Here is a 21,122-nt window from a genome sequence, read left to right as displayed (position 1 = left end):
GCGCAGTCGGTTAAGCGTCCGACTTCAGCCAGGTCACGATCTCGCGGTCCGGGAGTTTGAGCCCCGCGTCAGGCTCTGGGCTGATGGCTCAGAGCCTGGAGCCTGTTTCCGATTCTGTGTGTCCCTCTCTCTCTGCCCCTCCCCCGTTCATGCTCTGTCTCTCTCTGTACCAAAAATAAATAAACGTTGAAAAAAAAAATTTAAAAAAAAAAAGTATTTCCATTAAATTTTGAAACAAAACAATAATTCTTGCTGTCAGCACTTTTAATATTGTTCTAGAATAATATTGGACCTCAATCTAAAATGGGAGGCATAAAAATAAAATATTGAAAAGGAAACAAATTTACTATTAAAAAATTTTTTTAATGTTTATTTTTGAGAGAAAGAGAAACACAGTACAAGAGGTGGAGGGGCAGAGAGAGAGACACACAGAATCTGAAATAGGCTCCATGGGGCTCGAACCCTCAAACTGTGAGATCATGACCTGAGCCAAAGTTGTACGCTTAACCAACTGAGCCACCCAGCTGCCCCCAAAGTTACTATTTTTTATAGATTGTATGGTTAAATGTATAAAGATACTTATTTCAGGGTTGTTTATAATATTTTGAAAATGACAAAGTATCTACCACTATTGGTTAGATAAATTATGGTATATTCATTCATTGGCATATTCTGTAGCTGTTTAAAGGTTTCTGTGTGGGAGTGCTGATGCACAGGAGCACTTGTACCCCAATGTTTATAGCAGCACTTTCAACAATAGCCAAATTGTGGAAAGAGCCTAAATATCCATCAACTGACAAATAGATAAATAAATTGTGGTTTATATACACAATGGAGTACTATGTGGCAATGAGAAAGAATGAAATATGGCCCTTTGTAGCAATGTGGATGGAACTGGAGAGTGTTATGCTAAGTGAAATAAGTCAGGCAGAGAAAAATACCATATGTTTTCACTCTTATGTGGATCCTGAGAAACTTAAGATCATGGGGGAGGGGAAGGAAGAAAAAAGGAAGGGAGCCAAACCATAAGAGACTCTTAAAAACTGAGAATAAACTGAAGGTTGATGGGGGGTGAGAGGGAGGGGAAAGTGGGTGATGGGCACTGAGGAGGGCACCTGTTGGGATGACCACTGGGTGTTGTATGGAAACCAATTTGACAACAAATTTCATATTAAAAAAAAAGGTTTCTGGGGCACCTGGGTGGCTCAGTCGGTTGAGCTTCCGAGTTCGGCTCAGGTCATGATCTCATGGTCCGTGAGTTCCAGCCCCGCGTCGGGCTCTGTGCTGATGGCTCAGAGCCTGGAGCCTGTTTCAGATTCTGTGTCTCCCTCTCTCTCTGACCCTCCCCCGTTCATGCTCTGTCTCTCTCTGTCTCAAAAATAAATAAACATTAAAAAAAAAAAAGGTTTCTGTGTGTTTATAGGTTCAATAACATGAAAAAAAATCTCAAAAACACATTGATAAGCTAGAAAAGCAGCTTATAAAGCCGTTTATGCAGTATGGTCCCATTTATATACTATTTTATATATGTTATATATAATTACTGTATGTATTCTATAGTTATATATCATGTATATACTTACATACATATGTGTATTTTTGTGTGTGTGTGTGTGTGTGTGTGTGTGTGTGTGTGTGTTTACAGAGACGGCCACAAAGATTTTTATTAGTTTTCTCTGGGGATGAGATTTTTATATAAAACCCACTTTTTTCTTTCTTTTTTTAATGTTTATTTATTTTGAGAGAGAAAGAGAGCAGGGGAGGGGCAGAGACAAAGAGGGAGAGAGAGTCCCAAGCAGGTTCCACACTGTCCGCTCAGAGCCTGATGCAGGGCTCGAGCTCATGAACCAGGAAATCATGACCTGAGTTGAAATCAAGAGTCAGATGCTTAACCGACTGAGCCCCCAAGACATCCCCCCGCCCCGTTTTTCTTTATGTTTTTCCATATTGCCTGATTTTTCTAGATAGGTCTATATTTTCTTTACAATCATAAAAATATCTTAATGCCTCTTTAATTTAAAAAAATAAAGGAAGAAGGTAGGCAAAGTCAAGAAATTATTGCTTCAGAAGCTGCCAAGCAAGATGACTGAATGTTCTCACCAATCATCACTCATTTCCACCTTGGGATATGGTCTTGCTTAGAAGCAGGGATGTTTTTGAGTCCGATTTCAGAGTTCTAAGAAGGAAATAGTTAAGAAGCCTTGGAGTCGAGAAAATGAGGGTTGACTTTAGAATCATCTGGGAGGCTTTCAGAAATCCTGCATCCCAGACTGCACCACTGTCCGTAGAAATCAGCAGCTCTGAGGGGCCCAGGCACCAGCATTTTTAAAGCTCCCAAGTGATCCCAAAGTGTGGCCAGGGTTGAGAACCACTGGGGTAGATGAAAAATTGGGGCACTATTAGAGTAAGGAGCCCTGTCTGGGATTCTAGGGATTTTCTTAGCTCTAATCAGAGGGCTTGTTGGGGTGAAGGGAGGAAGATGTTGGGGGATCAGGATGAGGGAGCAATTCTGAAACACAAAAAAGGAACAGCAAGGTCTATGTTGTGTTACGGAGATTTTGGTTTAAACAGAATCCCTTAGAGAGAAGGGACAAGTGTGTGTGGGATATGTGTGTGGAGGCCATTTTCCCCACAGTAAGTGATTCTTTCTATTTCTGTCTTGTTTAGGGTTACAGAACAGGCTACACATACCGCTATCCCTTTGTTCAAGAGAAAACCAAACACAAAAGTGAGGTGGAGATTCCAGCCACCGTCACAGCCTTCGTGTTTGAGGAGGACGGGGTCCCAATGCCTGCCTTGCGGCAGCATGCCCAAAAACAGCAGAAGGAGAAGACCCGTTGGCTCAACACGCCCAATACCTACCTACGGGTCAACGTGGCTGACGAGGTCCAGAGGAGCATGGGCAGCCCCCGGCCCAAGACCACAGTAAGGAGATCAGGAGGGAGGGTGCCTGGCTACCTCTGTGGGCTAGACAGCTTTAAAGGGGGAACAGAACAAATATCCCCAGGTCTGGGTTATTACAGTTTCCCTTTAGGGCTTCCTATTGGGCATCTGGGAGCAGCTGCTCATGCCCACAAAATCTCTGGCCACCTTGTTGCACCTCTGCATTGAGATTTTGGGGCCTGAGGAGCAGATTTCTCCGGAGCACAGCTGGACCTCACTCTCAACAGCACACAACCTAGGAGCAATTGGTTTTTGCTTCTTGCTCCCCCATGCAGAGGGGGCTTCTGCAAAGTTCATGGCCATCCAACATTTGGACTGTACATCCGATATAAACCCAGGAGGCAGGTGGGATATTAATTTCTATTACGTAGTCTTCTCCTTCCCCACCCCTCTTCTCTCTCTGTCCTCCTCTCTTTCTCTTTCTCTTTCTCTCTCCCCCTCCCTTTCTCTCTCTCTCATTCTCTCTCTCACACACACACACACACACACACACACACACACACACAAATACACATACATACACATCCACTCTTAATTTGATTTTTCATTAACATTAAAGTAACTAGCAGCCAAATAGAATAGCTCTTCATAAAAAAAAAAAATGAAGCCCTGCAAATTAAAAAATCATTAAGTCCTTTGATACTGAAGCTCAAGTGCCTACCTGTTTCTCAAAGCTGGTTGTCAAGGTTCTGAGCCCTAGTCTCCAGTGCTCTTTATGACTGACTGTTGACCTGAGGGACCTTCTTTGACAGCTGGGTCGTTTGTTACCCATGTCTCTTCTGGGAGACAGACAGACATGAAAGAGACCCAAGAAGAGAGAACATCTTTATGTAGGCCTGCTGACCTTCCGTGTAGGCCACATGGCCCAGATCTCAGGGGGTGAGCCATGGGGGAGGACATGGTGACTTTATTCCTTTGCCTTACCCACCTGGCCTTGTGTGTGTTCAGTGGATGAAGGCTGATGAAGTGGAGAAATCCAGCAGTGGCATGCCAATACGGATCGAAAACCCAAACCAATTTGTGCCTCTCTATACCGACCCCCAAGAAGTGCTGGACATGCGGAACAAGGTAAGGTGGGAGCTGCTTGCCTTGCCATCGCTTATCCCACAAGCAGGGAGCAGTCTCAGGTCTCACAAACGTGAGATGAGTTCCCAGGGTGCACCTGTCTTAACACCCCAGATGCCTTTTGTGGGGAAGAAGCTACTATTCATTGGCCATACTCTAGCGCTGGGCTCACTCCTGTACTTATGTGGTCCTAAATAACCCTCAGACACAGATACTTGCTTGAGACATTAGATATGTCTAAGAAACCTGCCCACAAATTGAGTTTTTATGAATTTTATGCTATTTTTCTTTTGGCTCATTTTTCAACGTTTATTTATTTATTTTGGGACAGAGAGAGACAGAGCATGAACGGGGGAGGGGCAGAGAGAGAGGGAGACACAGAATCAGAAACAGGCTCCAGGCTCTGGGCCATCAGCCCAGAGCCTGACGCAGGGCTTGAACTCACAGACCGCGAGATCGTGACCTGGCTGAAGTTGGACGCTTTACCGACTGCGCCACCCAGGCGCCCCTCTTTTGGCTCATTTTTAAAATTTCAAAATCTTTTCTGTTTATTTCTCGACCTTTGCTTTATAGTTCACTCACTCATATTTCTCATGTTACTTTAAGAACTTAAGTTGTAGTAGACCACCCCCAAAAGGTAAAATCACAGAATGGTGATTTAATGTGTGGTTCAAGGACCCTCTGCAGTGCTTGTTTAAAATGCAGATTCCACGGCCAATCCCCTGTTCCTCCCCACAGACAGATTCAGATTCAGTGGTTGTGGGGTGGCCCCGGGAATCTGTTATATTAAAGAAATTTCTCAGGGGCTTCGATAAAACATGAGGACCTCCTTCAAGGAGCTACTATGCCTTGTTCACCTCTTAAAATGACCTCCTCAGAGTGCATGAGAATCTGGTATTTTACATAAACTACTCATTCACCCTGAAGCAGACATGGAGACTGTCTCTTCAAGGCACACACTGTGTTAGAGGAGACAGGCCCCCCACCCCACTGGAAGGATCTTTGTAGACCCTAGTCACGGAACACACTGGACACCAGTATGCCTTCCAAATGCTCCCTCCCAAACTCCACACTGTGACACTGAACAGCAAGCTCACTCTCCCCTTCCCTTGCCACACAGATTCGAGAACAAAACCGACAAGATGTGAAGTCGGCGGGGCCTCAATCCCAGCTCCTGGCAAGCGTCATCGCTGAGAAGAGTCGAAGCCCGGTACAGCAGAGGCTTCCCCTGTCTGGAGGGGAAACGTGTTTGCCTTCTGGGTCTTCAGTGTCTGGGGCTGGGCAGCAGGACCCCTGAGTCCTCATGCCCACCTTCCCCCATGATTCGGGGCGCTGGTGCTCTTGCTGCAAGACGGATGCTGTGAGGACCAGGGACAGTGTCTGATTGCTCTCTCTGGGTACTGGGCAGGGGAGCCTGGCCTGCCCCAGGAGGGATGCTAACTTCCATGCCTTACCCATGGAACTCCACTCTGCCCTCTATTGGTATCCTGCAAAGTGGGCATCACAGGAGTGTGGCTGGTGACTCCCAGCTGCTCCAGGCCCGCCTGCCCTGAGCATTTCTGGCCGCTGTGCATGGATATGGCATCATCAGGCCACAGCGCTGGGAAGATGCTCATGTGCTCACAGAGGGAAGGCATGTATATAAGGACTGGTGCTCAGTTAGGGGCAGTTAGTTGCCCACACAAACCCACATAGAGTTAGAAAGTATAAAGTTGTTTCCATGCCTGAGATAGGATAGTGTTTTACCAGTGCTTAGCAAAAAGGGTGAAGATCATAATTCTGGCTTGTGTTGAAAATCATTGTTACTCATTGCAAGGTAGCAGTGGGCATGGCATATTCCTTAGTGGTAAGAAGGGGGAAAATACAGGAACTGTTCCCCTCTGCAGAGTAAATTGAGATAGTTTAGATCAGGCTGCAGCCCACAAGGTGGGTGCCCATGCCAGGAAGCGTGAAGGTTATGTCATTGCAACAGCACGGTCACCCACCTCCACTAGCCAGGATGAGGAACACCCAATGTGCCACAGGAGCAAGGATAGAAACACCCCATGATACTGGCATGGTGGTGGTCATAGTTCGGTACAGTGAGCAAAACTGTTAAAAACTCTGCCATTTACACCATGTTCTTGGAATCCCTCTTTTTTGGGGATCCTGGTCTTGGATTCTCTCTTGAACTCTGTGATTCCTTAAGATAAGCCAATGCTGCTTCTCTTTTGGAAGATGCCCAAGGCCCATTGTCAGAGGACCTGGTAGGCCAGGGAAGGTGGCCTGGAGTATGTGGTGTGGCCCCGCTGTTGTGGGCTCACCTCCCGAGTTTCACACTCTGACTCCTCCTCACCTTCCAAGCACTGCATTCTCAAAGGTCACAATGAAGATGCCAAATTAGGAGAAAGGGCTATGGGGTCTGAATTTTAGACCTTGTCATGGGCTAGAGAGGTCAAAGGATTCCTGAAGCTCACACAAGATCCAGCCAATGAGCCCCCCAGGAATTGTTGCCACTGTCCCCCAGGGACCTGCAGTACAGGCAGGTTGAAGATCTGAGATTCAGGACCTTGGCCTCCTTGTAATTTATGACTGTGTGCAAAACAGGACTAACTGTTTGGACTGAGAACGCTGAAGCCATTGTGTGTTTTGCATTTGACTTACTGTGTGCTGTGGCTTGTGCTGCTGTCGGGGGGGTGGGAGGAGGGTGTAGTGGGGAATGGCTGGCATGAAGCTGGCTTGAGCCAACGCTTTGCTTGCCGGCTTTTGGCTAACTGACTTTGGGCTGCCAACTGTATTTGCATAGTGATGGCTTGCAAGCATCCACAGGAGGGATTGCAATAAACGTGTGTCTTCCTTCTGCTTGGGAGCATCCTTTGATTTTATTTCTAGGGCAGAGGGTGGACTCCCTGCATTTACCCAGGTAGTTGCAAAGAACCCAGGTTTGGGGGTGAGGTAGCTGTGGGGAGGAATGAACAACCCCTACCCAGAGGCCCTGAGCTGTTTCCAAGGAGCTGCATGCCACGCTGCCCCTAGCAAGACCACTGGCAGCCACATGAGTCTGAAAGGAAGCTCGGGCCTGGGCCCCAACCACGGCATTCAGAGAGCAACACACACTCTGTGGTTAACTTTCAGTCTACAGAGAGCCAGCTGATGTCCAAGGGCGATGCGGATACCAAAGACGACTCAGAGGAGACTGTGCCCAACCCCTTCAGCCAACTCACTGACCAGGAGCTGGAGGAGTACAAGAAGGAGGTGGAGAGGAAGAAACTAGAACTTGATGGTAAATAACCCTGTCTCCCTAGTGCTTCAGGATCTCCCAGGGTGGAGGGAGAGCTGGGGGCACCCAGAGAGGCAGCAGAGCCGCCAGCCATTCACTCCCACCAGTACCCCTGTGACCCATGCCTCTGCTTGGCAGGGCCCGCGGGGCTCCAGCTAGCCTTCCTTTGCTCTCACTCTCAATCTTCACTTGCTTCTCTCCCTCCTCTCTCGTATCCTCAGTTTGCCCTTCCTGCCGCATAAACCAGCATAATGCTATTAATTACAGAATAGTCCTCATTGCTCAGCGCCTAATGGTGACGGCGACACAGTGTTGCCACGACCTTGTCTGAGCCTCTCACCTGGGTATAAAGGAGTTAATCCTTGCACAGTGCTTAGAACAGTGCCTTTAAGGGGCGCCTGGGTGGCTCAGTTGGTTAAGTGTCAGACTTCAGCTCAAGTCATGATCTCATGGCTCGTGGGTTCAAGCCCCCCGTCCAACCCCCCCATTGAACCCCCCGTCAAGCCCCTCATCCAGCCCCACATCCAGCCCTGCATGGACAGCTTCAGATTCTGTTTCCTTCTCCCAATGAGCCCTGCGTCAGGCTTGGTACTGACAGCTCAGCCTGGAACCTGCTTCGGATTCTGTGTCTCCCTCTCCCTCCCTCCCTCCTTCTCTCTCTCTGCCCCTCCCCTGCTTGTGCGCATGCCCTCTCTCTCTCTCAAAAATCAATAAATATTTTAAAAAGAAAAAGAACATTACTGATTTCTTAAAAAAAAAAAAAAAAGAACAGTGCCTGTAAGTATGGTTTAGGTCAGATAAACATTAGGTATGATAAGGTAATTATAACAGTGATATTTATTAATCTATAAAATTATTATTCCTTCTTTATTTCAGAATCTTCAGTCAAGCTCATTTCTCCATGTTGACTCCCAAATATTCACATTCATGATAGCCTGTGGGCTCTCACTCATGCCTTTGTCCCTTCCTGGCACAGTTTCCCCTCTCAGCTAGCCTGATCCGGACTTCCATCTCCAGCCCCTCTCCAGCTAAAAAGCCCTCTCTGTCCCTCTCCACCCCGCCCCCCCCCCCCCCACTTTGAGCTATCCCTTCTCTTTGTTTCAAGAGCACTTGGGGTCTGAGACACAGAAGAATTCAGCTCCTGGTTTAGCCCACCAGGCGAGGCTTTTATTCCCTCAGGGCAGAGTCTTCTTCCACAACCCCCTCCCCACCCAGAGTCAGTCATCTTCCTGGGCACAAAGCACACACTAGAAAAACCCTTGCTAGCTTGCTTGGAATTCTAATATGACAATTGAAAAAGTAGATAGAAAACGTGGTGCTTTACATCCCTAGGGGTTATTTGGGTTGAACATGAAAATTAGATAAATGATACATAAGCTACATGTAAACAAATCACAGGCAGGAAGCCTGCAGCCTTGAGGTCCACATCAGGGCTAGCGTTCCACTGGCAGATGCGCTTGGGTGGAGGAAACAAGACAGGAGTCTGACTCCTCCCATTTGCCTCCCCCAGAATGTAGCAGAGATTTTAAAAAGGTTGGGGGAAGGAGCTAACTTCAGCCCGGAGAAATGAGGACCAGCTAGAAGAAAGCATTTTTGTAAATGTTTTCTCTCTGCCCACCTCTCCTCTGTTTGATCCCTAACCTGAGGTGTTTCCTGTATTTTCAGGAGAGAAAGAAACCACTGCAGAGGAGCCTGGCTCCCCTGTAAGGTCTGCACCTGCTTCTCCAGCACAGAGTCCAGCAAAGTCAGAGACGAAGAGCCCCCTGGTCTCTCCCTCCAAGTCTTTAGACGGTGAGTGCAATGTGCAGCTGGGAGGGAGAAGGCATGTCCACAGCCCGGAAAGGGGTCTGTGTGAAAGGCAGGGCAGGGGTGCACACTGCAGGGACCCTGCCTTTAAACAGGTGTTGAAAAGCTACCCCAAAAGCTTTCTGATCTGCCATTTCTAGGGAATCTGAAATAGGGATTACCAAATGTAACCTTATTTCATTCACAACCTGTGATAACACAGCTTACAATTTAAGTGCCTGTCTGAGCAGTGATGAGTGAGTTAATGATTGGCCCACAGCCTTTTCACCACTAACTCAGACTCGCTGATGGGTCTTTCTAGATGCACCAGCCCAGTGCTCAAACTTTAATGTGCGTAGGGATCATCAGGATCTTGTTAAAATGAAGACTCTGTTGCAGTAGGTCTAGGGTGGGACCCAAGACAGTATATTTCCAACAAGCTCCCGGGTAAGGCTGATGGTGTCATTCTCAACCTTTGGAATCTCAACACTGGAATTACATGGGGAACTTTGAAAATCCTGACGTCGGCCTGGGTTCCCACCACAGCACTCCCAGTAGTTCTCAGCTAAGTAGGCTAGGGGTAGGTTAGAGAAGAGTGCACTGGAGTTTTAAGATCTCTCCAGATAAACCTAATGTGTAGCCCAGGCTGAGAAACACTTAGATACTAGTTTAGACAATTAATGTCTAGGCCCAACTCAACCACTAACTAATAATAACTGCTAATTTTAGAAAATCAGATAATCTCTGGGCCTCAGTTTTCTTATCTGTCAAATGAGACTACTAATATTTTCCCTTTTAAAGGTTCTTATAAGGAAAGTTGTCGATGGAAGAGAGTATACTTTGAAAGAATAAGAACGTTTAAATGTAAGATCTAATTGTGATAATGATTAATAATATACATATGGTAGATAATGATGTTATTATAGTCTATAGCACCTAGATCAGAAAAGTGTCCTTAATGAGCTTCTGGAATCACTCTGGGGCATGAACACTCCTCCCCTGGGTTCCTTGAGCCCTCACGAGGGAAGGCTGTACCGCCAAGCCGGGCTTGGTGGACTGATGAGATCTTCTCCCTCCTGGGTCGAATGACCACATGTGTGGATGCTGCTAGAATCCCCTAAGCCCTGAGCTTCCTCCAGAGGTGAATTGCTGCCTTGAGTGCAGTCCCAGCATTGCCAGAGGAAACCCATCTGCTTGTGGCCAGAGCTCCAAGTGGATGTCCCCTGCCTGTTTGTGTTCATTGTGTCTCATCGTGGTGTTGTCAACCTGTCTCCACAATGTCTTCCTTTCTCTTCCCATTTGTGCCTTCATCAAAGGACTTTCCTCCGATTCTGAATACTTGTCTCTGTAGTAAGTATAGAGAGGCCATTTACTAACTCACTCCAACACTTGCAATGGGGGAGGGAGGACTTTTTCAAAAGAAATGTGTTTCTCCCCATCTTTTTCTATAGCAACTCTGCCTTCAGGAGATTCCTGGCTACAAAATTCAAGGCCAACTCCATATGTGCTATGCATGGGCTGGGCCTCGCTCTAGGATATACACACACAGGATGCACTCATGCACAAACACACACTTGTACTCACACAGGGCGTACCACCCAGAAGCAACAAGCCTGCATAGTGAAAGGGCAGTGGGGCTGGCTCCTGGGCACTCCCTTTGAGGGAATGCTTATGCCATCAGGAGCATATCTGCATCCCTGTTCCTAATACATGGCCCCTCCAAGGAGCTCATGACCTCTTCTAGGGTTGTGGCCCAGAGCCTGAATGGCCTTGGGACCAACTGCCTTATGGAGATGTTTAGAGCACCTGACCTGAATGACCATGTCTTCGGCATCCCTTGGGGCATGTGCACCAACTGCAGGAGGGAAATCCAAGCTGGAGAGGAGGCTTATGGAAGCAGCGGGACAAAGGCTAGTAATTCCATTTCAGCTCCTGGGAGCTCCTTGGAGCAATCTCTGCTGTTCAGGGGGACAGAGGGCGGGAGGAGAGGTGTATGACAGGTGGGATAACTGCTTACCCACCCCTGACATCATTCCCACTGGTAGCACGATTCCTGCCCTCTCTGGTCCAAATTTGAGCCCTCACAGAGATGCATACCCTGGTTGAATTGTTGGAAAAGTCAAGGTCTTCCCTGAAGACTCTTCCTGTAGCACAGACAGAGCCAACTCTGCATGACGAGGCCAGAGTTGTAGCTGCCTCAAGTGACCGATGTGAAGCAGGGCTGGGTGGACATGGCCAGGTGGCCCGATAGCTTGCCTGGCTCCCTAGGGCAGACAGGGCTGACCCTCCCCTCTACGTGTGCACTTTCACATTTAGCTCATCCATTGGATCAGGGCTGGCTTTTCTCCATTTGTCATCATGCATCACCATGCTCTCAAATGCTCTGGTGCTGAGTCACCTTGGTGTCCCTCCTCATCTGTTTCCTACCCCATTGGCTTCCCTGAAGGAGACTCTTGCAAACCCTCTTCCTCCACACTGGTCATCTCTGTCATTGCCTTCTCTTTGACTGGCTCCTGACTGTCCCTGTCCCTACTGACTCCATCCCCCAGTAAACTTGCAGGAAGCACTGGCTGTGCCTGCCAAGAAATAGCCCTGTATTCAACACCATCACTTACTGATTTCACCATCTAAATAAGTTACTTAAAAACCCTGCAGAATTTGGGGGGGGGGGGGGGGGCGGGGAGTGTGCCTAACACGAATCTTGCCCTTCCTGACTCATAGTGTTGTTATTGGGATAAAATTTGCAAATGAATACCAAAAGGCCTTATGATGTGCTTACATGAATGAGTTCTCATTATGTACTATGTTCCCAGGATTGTGGGAGAAAATACAGGCTTGCTGTTTTAAGCCACTAAGTTGGGATGGGGCGGGGGGGGGGGTGTTATACAGCAATAGCTAATTATTAAATCATGATGCATAATAAGAGCTGGTCTTATAGAAATTAGTTGTTCTGTGTGTTGACTAGACTCACCTGGATGGTTCTGCTCCATTCATGTTCACTGGGGCTGCAGTCATCTGGGAGCTTGCTTAAACTAGAATTTCCAAGATGGTGCAGTCTTGTCAATACCTGGAAGACTGGGTTCAGCTGGGGACACTGGGATGGCTGGTCTTCTGTCTCTCTCTCTTTCTGTTTCTCTCTTTCTCTCTCTGTGTCTCTCTGTCTCCATGTGGTTGTAGGGCCTTTCCATGTGGCCTCTCCATGTGTGTTTCCATTATAGTAGTCAGATTTTATTACATAGTGGCTCAGGACTTCCCAAAATCTAAAAGCAAGAACTTCTAGGCCTTCTTAAGTCTTCAGCGTGTAGCTGGCTCAGTGGCACGTCCTCATCATTCTGTTGGTCACTGTGAGCCACAGAGCCAGCCAGATTCATTTTGGGAGGGGACCATGCCCAACTGTGTCTTCTTAAAAAAAGGTAAATGACATATGCAAGTGTAAAATGGATATATTGGCAATAGGCTTAGAAAAGGACAAGATCATTGCCAAATGTCAAGGGAGGCTTTAGCCAGACAACAGGGTTTATGAGGCCAACTAGCAGGTGAAGTGAGGAGAGGAGAGTGGACAGAAAGAAGGTTGTGTCTAGGCAAGTTTCAAGTCTATTGCCAGGTGATGATGATGGGAACACATGGTGCAAGGGGAGGGGAGTGAGGACCATTGAAGTAAAGGGAATTAGAGAATTTAGTAGCTGGATGATGACAGGACATGGGCCACAGATAGTAGAAGGATAGGAGGCCAAGGTGTTGGATACTAAGAGAAAGACAGTCCTTAGAAGTCATCTGGAAGAGGATGTTGACTTGCCCAGAGAATTTCAGAAGTTATAAAAGATCTCATTATAAGAGTCTGCCCATAGTCAAACTAACCCATTCTGACTGTCCCCAAATTTACACTCATCTGTCCCATCTTCCATGCAACCATACATTTCTCCAGTCTTTACCCCTGTCAAAAACCCTTGTCTTTTCATGAAACTTCTATCCTCACCTATTTCTTCTGTAAGTCATACCAGTTATACCTCACCCATTACTCACATTCCCAGAGTTGAGCATGCCCAGTGTGAGATCTCACACACCCATACTCACACAACTCACACAGTTCACTCACTGACACCAACACTCACACACCACACCCACACACTCATTCACAAACATACACATATACTCAAACTCAACTCACACACACATATACAGCTCACCACACATTTACACACTTATAAACACACACACACACACACACACACACATGCTTATCACTCATATACTCCTCTTAGTTTCACATAGTGAAAAGAACACAAGAACGGGTGTCAGGAGACTGAGGTCTGCCCACTTTTACTACTTTATTCAGTTTTCATTTCTGTAAAATGGGGAGGAGCTGAGTTAGATGATCTTTAAATTCCTTTCTACTTTTCAAAGTCTGTGGTTTTATAATTTCCCCTCCTCCCTCCCCATCCAGGCATTCCAAAGCTTGAGTGGAAATGGGGATGGGGGGTGGGGAGGAGAAAGGGAGGCAGGTGGGCCGGGGGGCTTATTTTCTGGGATCTGAGCAGCTCTGGCCTTAAACATGGCGGCAATCTAAACACGTTCCCTCCAGGTGGCCGCTAGAATGAGCCGACCATGCATCTTCCCCTTCATCTTCCCCTTCGGTTAATCCTTTTATCTTGGAAATACAGGGTCCATGTCCCTCAGGGATTCCATTCTCCCTCTGCCTTCCCCTCTGTGCCTCCTGGGAAGATATTCTCCATTTTTCCCAAAGTTCTTCTCGGGTACAGAAAAGGAAATGGCTATAAAAACATGTAATTTCCATGTTAACTAATTGGAATTTAAATAAAAATTTAAAAAATGTAATTTCCATATTTTCACTGGTGAAACTGAAATAGTTACAATTCTTAGCTTCCCCTTCTGAGTCGTGAGTGTCACTGCTCTCCCCTTTCCTATAGCCTGAGTCTGTCTCTTCATTTTGTGCCTAGAAAAGTTCTCAACTTGGTCCTCGCTGGGCCCCCTGCCACATTTGGACATCATTACCTTATTTACATTTGTAGACAATAGCCCAGAGTAACAGACCTGCCAACCCCCTACAATGCCAGCCTGTCTCTCCTGTTGCTCTAGACTTATTTTACAGAATTATTTAGAAATGGTTCTGTTAACCCCAGGTAGAAACCATCACCTGAAATTGAAATCTCATGGGTCATGTCTTTTGATCTTTTTCTAGAAGGTGCTAAGACAGAAACAAGCAAAGCCACCACAGAGCCTGAAACAACGCAGCCAGAAGGAGTGGTGGTCAACGGGAAGGAGGAAGAACAGACCGCAGAGGAAATTCTCAGCAAGGGCTTGAGCCAGATGACCACCAATGCTGACACAGATGTTGATACCTCTAAGGACAAAACTGAGTCGGTCACCAGCGGCCCTATGTCCCCAGAGGGCTCACCTTCCAAGTCTCCCTCCAAAAAGAAGAAGAAATTCCGAACCCCGTCCTTCCTGAAAAAGAGCAAAAAGAAGGAGAAAGTGGAGTCCTGATTGGTAGCATTCTCATCTGCACCCTCTCTCTCCACCCCTTCCCTTCTCCCAACTCTGTCCCTAGAAGCACAGGGCCAACAAAGGATAGAATAGGACCCTGGATCACACTCTGAGGGGGAACTTAGAGATCACCCAACCAACCCCTCATTTTACAATTGCCCCAGAGAAATCAGGTGACTTTCCCAAGGTCACACAGCTAGTTAGTGGCAGAGCCAGCACTAGAATTCGGGTCTCCTGGACCCTAGTCCAGTGCTTTTTCCACTATATAACACTGCCTAGTTGTGGGCCGCCTTTGTGAGGTTGCTGCCCACCAATCTGAGCCCAGGGCAGAAGGCCAGAGTGGGCTGCAAGCTCGCACAGCCTCAGACCAAATCAGACAGGTCGAGGCTTCCCCTGAGAAAGGTCCTTTTCCTTGTGGGAATCCAATCTCCTGCTGATGGAGCTGTCACAGTTTAGAAATCTCCCTTTCCCACAGGGTCCTTGCTCTGCTGCTCACAGTAACCAGACAAATTGACCTGTTCCCTCCACCAGAAGTTAATCTTTGTTCCCAAGGGCTGATGGCTTAGCTCATGCTTCCCCAACCACTAACCCTGAGCTTTCTTCATGGAACCTCCTGAATGACGGATGGATGAAGAATTGTAAGAGCGGGCAGACATGAGGGCAAGCCAAGTCAGCCACAGGATTCGAGTAGTTTAATCAATATAAGAAGCCAGGAACTTGGCTCATTTGAATCGTGCATCTCAGGCGCTTCAAAACTAAAACCAAATTTAGCTTAGAGAAAAGTTGTCTCATGCTCAGGGCAGAAATTTGGGGAAATTTAGATCCTCCTTTGGCTTTGGGTTGTACAAGGAGGATCAAAACAACACAGGAAATGCTATGCCTTTCTAGCTTTGCATGACACACGGAGCAATGTGGCTCTACCTGTTTCACTCCTACCTGGCAGTCAGGTGTCCCCTGACTTCCCCGCAAACCTGGAACCTGGCTCACACACTGGAACTGGCATCTTACCCTTGGCTCCTTTGGGTTCCGACTCAGTCACTCTGGGTCCAGCAGAGGAGAGTGAGATGAGCCCTTCAAGATTAAGTCTCTTGAATCATCTAGGAGAGAAATCAGCTTGAGTGTCCTTACCCTGTCACTATCTGTCCATCCCGGGGCCTAGTAAGAGCTATGGCTTTCGTTGTAAATGCCAGCACTACCTTTTCATATCCTTCCATGGGACATCGAGTCATAAGCGTTGTTGGCTCCTAAAAAATAGACAATCCATTCTCTTTATAGCACAGTGTCGTCAAAGAGTATTTTTCCTTTTTGTCCTGATGATTATGAAAGTACTTTTGAAAGTACTTAATCATCGTTTTCCACTTTTGGGCACTTACTTTCTATGTATAGACACTGTGCAGCCTTTACATTCGTTGCACCCTTTGACCGTCACAATAATCCTGTGATGTGGGTGAGGTATTCCCATTTTATGATTAAGGAAACTGAGCCCCAAAAGGACAATTGACTTGCTCAGGTGATGTGGCTAGAAAGATCAGAGCCTGGATTTGAGCCCAGCTCAGTCTGAGTCCAGAGCCTTGTTCTTAACAGTTGATGATGATTAGAAAACTTGAATCCCCAAGGATGGTTGTTTTAGTCCAGGACCCATTTCTGTGACTGGTCTCCACTGTGTAATGTCAGCAGTTGACATGAAAGCAGAAAACTACTCGTGTTCTCCCTCATCAATACACGTTAAGTTCCCAATAAACGTGGATTGTGGTGAGGCCAATGTGGACCTCCAACAAAAGAGAGGCAGGAGCCGTCTGGTTGGGCCGGAGTATAGTTGGGCTATTTCTTAAGAAGGAAGGAAACTGACACCTGACTAAGGAGAATCCAGTGCTGCATCTCTCTAGTCAGATTCCTAACTGCTCCCCCACCCTCTACTTCGTTCTACTTTCTGATTGGATCTTGTGATGGGCAAGCCAATGGTCAAGGGCATGTATGCCTCAGAAAAAGTCTGTGATGTGGGAAATGCCTTCAAAAGCCAATCCTCTGATGCCTTCTTTAAAAAAAATAGATTTCACATTCATTCATTTATCCCTCACCATCTTTGTTGAGCACCCACTAAGCATCAGGCATTATGCTGTCATTAAAAGGAAATAATCATTGTAGCTAGAATAATCAGCAGGAAACAATGTTAGGAGTGGAGACGACATAACCGTTGACACAGCTTTTTGTGTTCAAGTGGTTGTAGCTCAGAGATGATGTTGATTTGACTCTGCATTCAACAAATTCTCTTTATTCCCTTTACAACAATGAGGCCTCATAGGTGAAAATGCCAGAGCCTTGCTGGAGCATCATCCTTGGAATTTATGCCATGGGTCCACCTTACATTTATCCATTTTCTCATTCCTCATACATTCAAACAAAACAGCAGACCTGAAAGCAAAACATAGTCCCTGCCCACAGGAAGTTTTTAAGTGTAGGAGGCATGTAGACAAGTTACCAAAAGGGCAAGAGGGCAGAAATGGCATAAGGAAGTAATGATTTACTATCTTCTGGACCAGAGAAACTTTCCTGAAAGATGTGATGATTAAGTTAGGTTTTCAGACAAAGAGGAATTCTCCAGGAAGACAAAAGGGTTGTTGGAATATTCCTGATGAGGGAAAAGCATGTGCAAAGGCATGGAGGTGCAAGGCTCCATGACAGGTCCACTGAGTGATATAGTAATGCCAGAGCATAAAGTGTGAGGGGGTGGGAGGCTTTGTTTTATAGGTGGGAAGGGCTGGATCAGAGAGAAACCTGTAGAAAATGTGCAACTAGATTTTATCATGTAGGGTGTTTGGAGTTGCTGATGGCTTACAGTCAGGATGTCATAATCAAGCTTGAATTTTACAAAAATCTCTTTGGCGGCTGGGTGGAGAATGGCCTGGAGAGGAGGAGAGCAGTGAAGGCACAGGAGATCTTAAAATGAGGCCTTTCTGAAACGTCAGCACTGAAACGTTCTTGGTGGCCTGCCTTACCTACATTTTCCTTTATAGCATATAGCATGCTTCTGGCACAGAATTTTACTTCCCTAAAATTCTTTGGATAAAGCATCTTAGAGATTTTCAACAAGGAGAGGGAAATATTCAAAGAGCTAATCCTTGGTGCAGTTTGCAGGTCTATTTTGCCTTAGTGCAGAATTGCTACAAGAGCTTTTGAGTCATTCTGCCAATTTCTTCCTCCCTTGCATGCGCAGGAGGTGGGGCCCTTAGCTCCAGGCTTAAGGTGGTGCACTGGGTGCTATTGCAGGGGACATGCAATCCAAAAAAAACCAGAGGTTTTTAGAGGAGAGGCCATTTCCTTTGGATTTGGATAAAAGTTGGCTGAAAACTTTTACCAGTATCCTTCTGGAGAAAATGCATCTATGGGGAGCTCAGAATGGGTAGGCAGTAGGTTCATTTCTAGTAAAGCCACTGGGCATGAATCTGCCACAGAAAGGGATGAGAAAACACGAGCCAGTCTGCAGTGTTATGGATGGCTGAGCTGGGCAGCGGGGAGGTTTTGAGGCTGTTTCCATGGGAAGACAGACTGGAGTGAGGTCGGGAGGCAGGAGACAGTTGCAGAGAGACAAATTGGCTCCAGTGACTCTCTGTGCGCTGATGGCTGGCACCCAGCAGTGATGTGGGAGAACTGTCCACACAGTGTGGCCTTTGTCAAACTTTGCAAAAAGCTCTGCTAAGAGGCAAGCCTCCAGCCCAGATCTGTGCTCCATAAGGGCCTCCTGGCCTGTAGTGACCCAACTATCTGACTTTGTCCAGGTTACACACAGATTAAAAATAGCCTCCCTCAACAGTGCTGTAATGAAAATAGGGTTCTTCCTCTGCAGACAGAGAAGTTCTTCTTAAGGGACTTGCGGGGATTTGGATGAGCACCCTGGTCTAGTAAGAGCCCCACTGAAAACATTGCTCTCATACTATGGATTTATGTATACTGAGCCTTGAATCCTGCTCCCAGTGTCTAATGCACTGTCACTCCTGAATGTGGCAAGGCAGTCATTCAGAAGTCATTCGGCACCATTATAACAGGGCTATCACTCTTGTCAACATGTGGAGAAGCACTGTAAGGCCACTTCTCTGGTTACCATGGATTCGAAAGAACCATTCACCCAACACCATGATTTACTTCTGAAAGCTGAAAAGATCAAAAAGAAATTTGGAATTTTCCATGGAGGTATCCATGGGGGTGGATATACACATAGTCTCCCATTGGCCTGTAGGCCATCTTTTGCACAAGTGTATTTTATATGTTCTAGTTCCAGGCCAAGAGTATTCAGTTTTTGTTGAACAAATGAGAAAACATACAGTTCTTACTCGTTTTCCTTACACAGGTCAGCATAAGCCCTTGAATTGGTTGGTACAGTTGCTGTTGACTCTCTGAGCTTAGAGGAAAACAGGTCTTGTATTTTCTCTTACCACTTGAGTCTAAGCAAACTCTCAAAGACAATAACATTTAAAGAGTCTCAGAAGAAATTAGGGAGGAGGTAAATCCACAGAAAACACAGGGCACCCCCACAACTGTTCCCCATCTGTTCCAAAAGGGATGATTCAATGTGAAAAGTCAGAGGCCTGAACTGACCGATGAAATATGCTCATTGGTTATTTCTCTGTTGCAATCCCACTTGTGCCACAATATGAAAGAGCAGACACAGTAGAGTGATTATTGCCAAATGCCCTGTCTAGCCAACCTATCCACTTGAATGTGGCATACTTTTTGCCAGAAATAAAAGAGCATAGGTAGAGCCCTGTCACCAGGGCACATCCAACCCTCTTGAGCCTCTCAGTGAGAAGCCACCCTCACCCAGGAATCAACGTGGGCATTTCAGGTGGGGTGTCCTTCTTTAGTGGAGAAATTTCCTTTCATCATTTTATATAGATAGGTTACTCTCTTTAGGAACAATTAGAATCTCCAGTTGAGGGTTTTCTTAAAAATATGGAAGTGATGGTTCATATTGGTTTGTACTTGGGTTTTGCCAAATCGATGTTTGGTGCCATTTGCCTTCAAGGTGTCCCCAAAAGTTGGGTCATTGCTATGAGAAATTAGACCTGAAGATGGAGGAGAACTGGTCACAGTCACTGACACAGGGGACACAGGTGTGGCTGGAGGCCGAGCCTCAGTAGCTTTCCCCGTGGGGCAGCTTCTCTTCTCACCCACTGGTTCCCAAGGGGCAGGAAGAGGCCGTCTGCAATATGGCAAGTCCCTACCTCTAAGTAGCTTAGAGAAAACATTGTGAGGGTTTGGAGTGGTGGGAGAACTATAGAAAACCCCCCAAACTGTTCTCGTCTCCAGCAGATCATCTCGTATAACTTTAGATCTTCTCTTTTTAAGTGAATCAAAGGAGGACAACGGTTGGACCAAGGATGGAGGGGTCGCATTTAAATACATCAAAGCTCTTATAAAATGGGACTGTATTTTGGGGACCTCTGCCCCCACATTTCAACCCCACCTCATGCCTGCCAGGCCTGCTTTGATCTCCGTGGTCCAGCCCACCTTTAAATTCCTGCCATCTATGCTACAGCCGAGCCCAGCACTGTGTTCATCCCTCTCCCAGGAAGACTCAAGTGGGGAGGGGGTCCAGGGCCTGGGCTCACCTGGCTGAGCGTGTGGGGGTCTAGGTAGAGAGTGCCGTGTTCTCTAAAGCCGTGGATGGTTTCAGTGAAATGTCTGTGTCTGACAATCGTCTTCCCTTGTACATGCATTGTCTGTGTTTAGCTTTTCCTAGTATTGTGAAGTCTCAAATAGGGGTTCCATGTAAATACTCTTTCTGCTACTGAAAATGCCAGCCCCCTGGATCATGCATCATTCCCACAAACGGTTTTGCCTTTACGCTAACACTTTTTGAGCCACTGATGTGCAGATTGATGATTAGTTTCTTGGGCTTTTATTTTGCAATTTTATATATATATAATACACACATATATAATATATATATATATATATTTATGGGTTGGTTTTGTATAGTTTTCTGTTTGAATCTCTGAGCACCAAAGCTGCCCTTGGATTTTCAAGAGAACTTTCCAAAGCCACTTCCTGAGGCCCCCCACTCCCTCTCTGCTTTGGTGTTTGTGGTGCTGGGTGGCATCTCTGCCCATGAATTTCTGTATGTATGTGCTGTTATCTCACCTGCAGATATTACCCTAGTAAATCTACCGTGCTTGGCTTCCCAGTGTGTGACCCATCTCTGTCGGCCACCCAGCTTGCCCTGCTCTCAGGAGAGTAGAAGCCAGAGAGGGGGTCCATGTAGAGAAACATGCAGCCACACAGGAAACTCCCATTTTTGAAACCATTCCTCACACATGTGAATAATTGAGTTCTGGCTGGGGAGAGAGGTAATATAGTAAAATACTGTAGGCTTCTAAGAAGGGAAAGGCCATGTGGATTTGCAAACAGCTTGTGGAGGAAGATCGGTTTAGATGGGCTGGGGTACAGGAGAGGGATACAAAAACATGTGGATGGTCCCCATGGGTTGCAGATTCATGGGCTGGAATGCAAAGAAGTGTCAGGCCAGAATCAGCGGGCTGGGGAGAGCTAAGAGGTCACCCAGAGGGTG

The 21,122-nt window shown here is 46.7% G+C and overlaps 1 protein-coding gene across 3 annotated transcripts in view; it reads left to right on the top strand.

The window, feature by feature from the left end:
• ADD2 (adducin 2) overlaps positions 1–20,732 on the top strand; it is a 42,722-nt gene extending 21,990 nt beyond the window's left edge. For 2 of the 3 annotated variants that reach the window (XM_045446392.1, XM_045446390.1), the window contains exons 9-14: positions 2,668–2,925; positions 3,892–4,011; positions 5,129–5,218; positions 7,123–7,270; positions 8,933–9,058; positions 14,253–20,732. In XM_045446392.1, the coding sequence (XP_045302348.1) occupies positions 2,668–2,925; positions 3,892–4,011; positions 5,129–5,218; positions 7,123–7,270; positions 8,933–9,058; positions 14,253–14,557 (1,047 nt within the window). In that variant the 3' untranslated portion in view covers positions 14,558–20,732. The remainder of the gene's footprint in view (positions 1–2,667; positions 2,926–3,891; positions 4,012–5,128; positions 5,219–7,122; positions 7,271–8,932; positions 9,059–14,252) is intronic. The other variant, XM_045446391.1, reaches the window with a different exon arrangement.
• The last annotated feature ends 390 nt before the right edge of the window (positions 20,733–21,122 follow it).

This window comes from Leopardus geoffroyi, chromosome A3, assembly GCF_018350155.1.
Source record: "Leopardus geoffroyi isolate Oge1 chromosome A3, O.geoffroyi_Oge1_pat1.0, whole genome shotgun sequence".
Lineage (NCBI taxonomy): Eukaryota > Metazoa > Chordata > Mammalia > Carnivora > Felidae > Leopardus > Leopardus geoffroyi.
Note: the sequence above shows the minus strand (reverse complement) of the source record. Positions and strands in the feature narration are given on the sequence as shown.